At 61.6% G+C, this 7,398-nt stretch overlaps 1 protein-coding gene across 1 annotated transcript; it reads right to left on the bottom strand.

Annotated features, from left to right (window-relative positions):
- Window positions 1–2,241: 2,241 nt before the first annotated feature.
- On the bottom strand, window positions 2,242–7,163 carry LOC113405238 (leukocyte immunoglobulin-like receptor subfamily A member 2). Its single transcript, XM_026646250.1, has 4 exons — window positions 7,133–7,163; window positions 6,005–6,298; window positions 4,977–5,261; window positions 2,242–2,363 (listed from the first exon to the last, which is right to left on the bottom strand). The coding sequence occupies exons 1-4, from the start codon at window positions 7,161–7,163 to the stop codon at window positions 2,242–2,244; spliced, it is 732 nt and encodes a 243-aa protein (XP_026502035.1).
- Window positions 7,164–7,398: the final 235 nt, after the last annotated feature.

Raw genomic sequence — 7,398 nt, 5'->3', positions numbered from 1 at the left:
GATGAATACATGCAGAAGACCATAACCTTATGCCATGTAACATCTCTGTGCAATCTAGCATAAAACATATTCCAGGTATGTCATATTGACATTCATAAGCATATTTCTATAAAGCATTATGGGGTGCAACATCACACCCCTCACACACCCCAACCTCCCTCAGGGAATGTGGGGAAGAGGGGTGTGTGGAGCGTTATGGGAGCAGGAGACTGAGGGAAAAGAAAGTGAGGGACCCAGGACTGAGGGGTCAGGAGTAGGAGGGGGCAGTGAGAGGGGAAGCTGCCGAGGGGTAGCAATGACAGCTTCCTCCTGGGGGGCACCATTTTCCCCCTCCCCCCTCATGCCCCCAAACAATCCTGACCCCCAGCTCTGAGCTTTGGGGGAGCCTGTCAGCCCTCAGACTCCTGTCCCCCATCCCGACCCCTCTCCTCTCCTCTCAACCCCCTCCTGATACCCCCAACCTACTTCCCTCAAACTCCCATCTCCCCCCAGCCAGCTCCCCCCAAACACCCACCATGGGGGGACCCCAGAAGCGTGGGCAGCTAAATCACTTGTGCCCTGCTGTGTTCGTGGAGACACAATAAAGGGCCCAAGGTGAGAACACGCCCCAGCCCTTGCCCCACACTGAACAGGGTTAAACACGGGCTGGGGGAGGGGTGCAGAGCCCGCAGCCTCCTCAGCCCCATGGCAAACCCCCCAGTGACCCCTGAAACCGGCTGTTACAGACACAGCAGAGCAGGAACTAGGGGAGATGTGGCAGGAGGGGTTTGTTCCGGCCCCGGCCCTGTTCGCTGGAGTGAGTCTCAAGCGGGAAAATCCCCCGGGTTTGGGCGTCTCCCCACTGGCCCTGGAGAAGCTAACGACTGTCCTGGGGGCAGAGGATCCAGCGGAGCTGGGCTGGAGCCGGTGTTGCTGTGGCTGCTGTTAAAGTCTGACCCCATTTCTTCCTGGGTTGGGGGGGGTTCAGCCGGGGGAGGGGCGATGGCTTCAGGGTCCCTCTCTCCAGCCGCTCTGCTCAGGATGTCTCTGCGGAGCAGGGTCCAAAAGACCTGGGGGGGTTCCATGTTCTCATGATGGTGCCTGAACTTCTCACTCACCTTCATCAGCTGAACCCACCACGAGGGGACATTTGGAGGCTCCATTACCACAGCCCCCTCTGGGATAAGGAGATTTTTGGGGCAGGAGAGAAGGATGCTCTGGGGGGTTGTACAATAGAAATGCAGGCTTCGGTGGTCTAAGGAGAAGGGGAAGAGAAAAGGGGCTGGGGGACCCCGCTGCAGAGAGAGGAGGGGGACAGACACCAGGGGGGCAGTAAGTGCCGTTATTCCAGTGCTAGGGCAGATGCAGCATCCTGACACACAGGGGGCTGGGGCCTGGGGGCTCTGTCTCAGGGCGCTGTTCTGTGTGCGATTCTACAGGATGTGGGGGCCCGGCTCCGGGCTGGACAATGAGCCCTGGTGGTCCTGGGGGATTTAACGACCCAGCCGCCAGTTGGGAAAGCGCTAGGGCCAAACGCACCCTGCCCCGTGCGGCCCTGGATGGACGGGGGACGACGGCGGCTCTCCAAGGGGGAGGCTGTAACTGGGGGCGGCCGGTTTAGACTCGATGGGGACCCCCAGGCAGGAGCTGGCTGCGAAGGGGCAGGTGGCAGGTGGGTGGGGTGACCGTGGCTGTGAAATGCCGGGTGCCCGGCACTAGGGAAAGGGAGCGGGCAGAGCAAATGGTGCTGGGAATCTGGCCGGGAAGGGATTAGTTATCGAGTGCCTGATCACCCTGTGCCCTGGGCTCCCTGCAGCCATATGTGGTGCCCTCCCCATGCTGAGCCCTGCTACGGCCCCACTCCCCACTGACAGCCCTGGGCAGAGACGGGCCCAGCTGGGCCAGAGAGTGGGACCCCGTCGCTCTCCAGGGGCTGCTCCTCGGGGAGTCCGACGTGCCCAGAGCAGGGGCATCTCCTCTAGCTGGTAACGTAGGGGCTCGTGCGCCCGCCATCAGGGATTCAATCCTGGAGTGCGGCTGTCAGATCTGAAGCTGTTTGGGGGGGGGATTCTCCTAGGCAGGGGTGTTTGGGGGAAGGAGGGTTTGTGCCGGTGTCTCAGCCCCCCGAGAGGAAGCGGCTTGTCCCCCAGGGCAATTCTCTTCTCTGCATGGCTGGATCCAGGCTCCTGGGGGCACAGAAAGATTACATGTTACAGGAGCCCCTGGGGGGAGCAAGGGGCACAGAACGGGGTGTCACCTCACCTAGGGTGCCCCCCTCGGGCAGCTGTAATAGGCCTCAGCCAGAATCAGCCCCAGGACGAGCAGGACCACGGCGCTCAGCCCCAGGCGGGCGATGTTGGCGTGGGTGAAATCCGGGGGGGCTGCTGCAGGAGGAAGGGGAGAGTCACTTGGCGGCTCGGACGGGGAGATCAGCAGCTGGCGCTGCCCCGGGAGCTGAGCCCCCAACCCCTCGTCCGGCAGGTCCAGCCCAGCCCCTCTCTGGGGGGTCTCTCAGGTGCCATGGTTCTGGGGCCGGATCCCCTCAGGGGAGGCTGCATCCTGCAGCCCTGGGCAGCTAACCCTCAGCTTCCCCGGTGAAGGGGGCTCCCAGGTGGACAAACTGCCCCAAGACACCTGACACCCCAGGACTGGGGCAAAGGATGGGGACAATCAGAGCCTCAGGGTCTGAGCCCCTCACAACAGGGAACCACCCCAGCTCCCTGTCCCCATAGGACCCCTCTGTCCACCCCCACAGGTGCCTCTGCCCTGGCCTGTCTGCTGTGCAGTGAGCGCATCCCCGGGGTATCTCAGCTGCTGACAAACACAGCCAGGCAGTGTGCGCTGGGGGAGGCTGGTACATTTCCCGCTGTCCCCCACATTTGGGCGGTAACCAGGGCCATGGAGACCAGGGCGCAGCCAGAGGCAGCAGAACATCTATTGCGGGTTTCCCTGAGACCCCAGTTAGGGGAGGGGAAGCAAGAACCAAGGGAATTCTGGGTAATGCTCACTCCTCTTGCCAGGGGGATGTCTTGTGGCCCAAGAAGCGGGGGTGGGTTATTGTCCAAGGACTCTGGCACCCAGCTGGGCCTAATTTCACAGCCCAGCCCCCCAGATCCTGCCCCTCCTCTGGGATCCCCCAGCAAATTCCAGGCTGCGACCTGAAGGGCAGGAGGCATCGGGGGAGCTGGGGGTCTGGTGGTGAGTGAGGGGCAGGGGGCTGTCCCTCCCCCTGGTGTCTGGACCCCTCCCACCTAAAGTCACTGGCCCCGTCCCCCACAACCAGCCCCAGGCCCTGGGAACCATGACCTGTTTTCAAGTCTGGTTCAATGGCGGATTCCTCCCCCCACCCACCCTCGTGTTTCCCGGGCAGCTGGGAGCCGGTGCCGCTCCAGGCTGAGTCGGGTCGGTTTCCCCTGCAGGAATAGAACCAGTGTCTGTCAGGGCAGGGGGAGGGCCCAAAACAGTGACTCAGCGACTGCCCACCTTGGGCCCCAACTCCTCCATGGGTCCCCAGAATGGGAGCAACCCAGGGGAGAATCCCGCTGGTAAAAGCCCCCTTCTCTGCAGCTGCACCACGGGGCAGGAATCCCCCCCCCCAGCCCCTAATCTCCAGCTGCTGCTGCTCCCCCTGGCTGGGGAACGCCCCAGTGAGTCCATCCCAACTCTATCTGAAGGGGGGTTCTAGAGAGGATGGAGCTCAGCTCTTCTCAGTGGGGGCAGCTGACAGAACAAGGGGCAACGGTCTCAAGTTGCAGTGGAGGAGGTCTAGGTTGGATATTAGGAAAAAGTATTTCACTAGGAGGGTGGTGAAGCACTGGAATGGGTTCCCTAGGGAGGTGGTGGAGTCTCCTTCTTTAGAGGTTTTTAAGGCCCGGCTTCACAAAGCCCTGGCTGGGATGATTAAGTTGGGGTTGGTCCTGCTTTGAGCAGGGGGTTGGAGTAGAACCTCCTAAGGTCTCTTCCAACCCTAATCTTCTATGATTCCCCAGCCATGGGCAGATCCAGGGGCCCGCTGGCAGAGATTCTCTCCCAGATACCAGAGTCCACCTGACCCAGAATCCCAGCCCTGCAAGCTCGGTTCCCAGCCCCACAGTTCCCTAGTTCTTGGGGTCCTGATATGCCGTGTGTGGCCCCTGCCTCATTCACTGCGTCCAGCCCCCCTGAGCACAGAGAGACTCACAGGCTGGCCTCCGGCGCCTGGCACTGCAGAGCCTGAGCCCCACATAGGAAGGGAATCAGCCCCCCGGGAGGCAGCGAGACATCTTATCCCCATTATACAGGGGGAAAACTGAGGCACAGACAGATTCACTTTCCTTAGTGAGCTCCCAGGGGCCGGGACTGTCTCTTCACTCTGTCTTTATGCAGCGCCTGGCACAAAGGGGCCCTGATCATGGCAGGGGCCCTACATGCTCCTGCAACACATGGGATCCAGTGCTATTGAGGCCAGCCTTTGAAGAGGTCTCCACTAACTGGGAGCACAACAGTTTGTGGGCGCTTGGACTGAGTTCCCCCAAGATTGAGGCCCCCCCACAAGGAAGGACACTTTTGGAAACCACAACGTGCTCCCATCACACAGAGTCTGTGGCCACGCCAGGAGCTGGGCCAGATCTCCTGGGTCCCAACCCAGCACTGTGTCCACCAAGCCACCACTTCTCCTGCAGCCCCTGCCTCATTCAGCCCCAGCCAGGGCAGTGCCTGGGGCAGTGCCTGGAAAACAGAGGGGATGGGATCACGGGATTAAATAGCGACTCACAGTTCCTACGCACAAGGGGCAGCGTTAAAGTCACCTCCCTGCCCCGAGTTTCCAGGGGCTGCTGCTCCCCCCTAGCCGGGGCACCCCCCAGTGACTCCGTCCCCGCTCCCTGGCCGGGCGTCCCCTTGGCGGGGTCAGGGCTCAGGGCAGAGCCTGGCTCTGAGTATCCCATTGGCACAGAGCCCCCGTGAGGGTCTGGCTGGGGGTGAGGCTGGGAACAGGGACGCCGAGCCGGGCCCCTCACCTCTCACCACCAGCTCCATGGGGTCGCTGGGGTACGACACGGCGAACGGCTCCGATCTGCTGTGATAGGAGCAGCTGTAGGTCCCGCCGTCCTCCTGGCACACGATGCTGAAGGAAAACACAGCCCCAAACCTGTCCGAATCCACAGGTGGGAAATGGCGTCCCTCTTTATTCAGCACGAACCGCATGCCCTGGTGCTGCCCCCAACACCGGATGGTCACCCATCTCCCCAGGGAGACCCCCCCGCTGGGTATCAGGGAGATGTTTGGTTTGGGATAGCTGGGATCTGCAATGGCAAGGAGACAGGCCGTGAGATGCAAGCCCCGTCACTCAATCCTGGGGCCCTTCCTCATCACGCGGCCTCAGTGGTGGGTCAGACCCGGCGGCCCTGGGGATGGGCTCCTGGATGCCTTTCCAGAGGGGCCAGAGTTTCCTCTGAGCCCTGGGCTAACAGCATGAGACACGGAGCAACCCCAGCCCCTGGGGGCCCAGAGATCTGCTCCTTAGTGGGTGAGAGGCCAGTCCAGTCTCCAGGGTCCATTCACTCCCTGGCTTCTCTGCTGGGAGCCAGGACTCCTGGGTTCTGTCCCTGGCTCTAGGAGGGGAGTGGGGTCTAGTGGGTGAGAGCAGGGGGGATGGGGGCCAGGACTCCTGGGTTCTGTGCACAGCACCACCCCTGACTTGCAGGGGACTGTGCAAGTCTCTACTATACACTGAAGTTTATAACCTTCAGCTCTGCCCATCACCCCCTAACACATGTGTTACCTGGGAAAGGCCCCCCCTGCTCTGCAGCTCCCCCTGGGGGCAGGGATCCCTCTCCCTCAGCCTTGCATCTCCAGCAGCTGCTTCTCCCCCAGGGCTGGGAAATGCCCCAGTGACTCCATCCCCCCTCCCCAGCTGGGTGTCCCCTCTGCTGGGCCCAAGGATCAGGGCAGAGCCTGGCTCTGACCATCCCATCGGTGCAGAAAGCCCCTGAGTGTCCAGCTGGGTGTGGGGCTGGGAGCTGGGACACTGAGCCAGGCCCCTCACCTGCTACAATGATCTCGACGGGGTCGCTGGGATGCGATGTGCGATTCTGTTCCGTTATGGAGCGATAGTCGCAGGTGTAGCTCCCTCCATCTTCCCGGCTGACACTGGCGATGGGAAATTCAGCCACGGCCCCATCAGGTACCGCTGGCCGAACATGCAGGTTTGTGTGTCCAGCTTGACGCAGAAAGAACTTCATGGATTGGAACCAACCCTCACAGCGGATGGTGACGCTTCCCCCGAGCGCCACCACCCTGCTGGGGCTCACCCAGACGGTGGGTTTGCGAAATTCACGCCCTGCTTTCAACAAGAGACAGGCGTTAAAAAGGGGAGACACCCCACCCCCGCCTCCCCCCTGCCCCAATTCAGTCCATCCGTCATTTGGCCTCTCTAGGAGTCAGTTCCCTACTAGGGTTGGCACTGGCTGCCCATGGGGCTTGGGGGCAGGGGGTTCACCCAGATGTAGCTCAGGACCCGGCTGCATGAGAGATCACCTCCCCCTCCCCCCCCACATCCCCACCTGAGGCCAGCCAGGGAGCCTGACCAGTGCCCCCCTGCAGCTCTGGCCCCCGCTCCAGGGTTGGAAATAGAGTCTGTGACCCATGGGAGTCGCACAAGACCCACCTTTCCCCAGGCCTTGGGAACGGGGTATCTACAGCCCACAGACGGGCCCCGTTAGCATTTGTATGAGCTGAAATAAATCCACATGCCGCCTCCCCCCAATCCTCGCAGCCTGTGGGGGGCAGGACATTGAACCGGGGACAGTTGCCCTCTGCTTTGTCAGACCCCGGGAGCCAGATTCGGCTGCTAGTTACTCCATGGTGGGGCAGGGCACAGAAGAAGGGGGATGGATCTGAGCTCACAAGGGGAGTTTGGGTTGAGTTTTGGGGAAGGTTCAGGACTCATTTCCTCTTTTCCCCACCCCATGCATCCCCTCCCTGTCCTTGATGTTACCGTCCTCCCCACAGACTGATACTCACCTCCCCACACTCCGCTGTGCCCGGCCAGCCAGCAGCCTGGAGAGGAGATGGCTTGTTAGTGACCAGATCCCAAAGCAACTGGATCCTACACCCTTGCCTCAGACCCCTCCTCCCCCCATGGGCACACGCCCTGGCTATCTCCGATACTCACTGAGGAGGAGGATGGTGAGAGCAGACACCATGACGGGGCTGTGGGGGACCCTCAGCACTGCCACCAATGCCCTGGTGCCCAGCTCTACTGAGCCTGAGGCCCGAGTGTGAGCGGAATGAGGAACTGCGCCAGGGGCTGCAGCCCCAGGAAGCCTGTGGTGCGCTCGGCCCTTTTCTTCCCCATCAGATGGTTTCTCTGCAATCTCCAGCCCAAATTTACTGTGGTCAGAGCAAAGCCAGATCCCTGCAACACCCAGCAAACCACAT

This window comes from Terrapene carolina, unplaced genomic scaffold (assembly GCF_002925995.2).
Source record: "Terrapene carolina triunguis isolate 2854851 unplaced genomic scaffold, T_m_triunguis-2.0 Scaffold34570, whole genome shotgun sequence".
NCBI classification, from domain to species: Eukaryota; Metazoa; Chordata; order Testudines; family Emydidae; genus Terrapene; species Terrapene triunguis.
Note: the sequence above shows the minus strand (reverse complement) of the source record. Positions and strands in the feature narration are given on the sequence as shown.

Coding starts and splice junctions, on each gene's coding strand:
- LOC113405238 (XM_026646250.1), bottom strand. CDS start 7,163: ATGGTGTCTGCTCTCACCATCCTCCTCCTCA. Junction 5,262..6,004: donor CGTCGAGATCATTGTAGCAG/GTGAGGGGCCTG, acceptor TTGCCATTGCAG/ATCCCAGCTATCCCAAACCA. Junction 2,364..4,976: donor CATGGAGCTGGTGGTGAGAG/GTGAGGGGCCCG, acceptor TTCCTCCTGCAG/CAGCCCCCCCGGATTTCACC.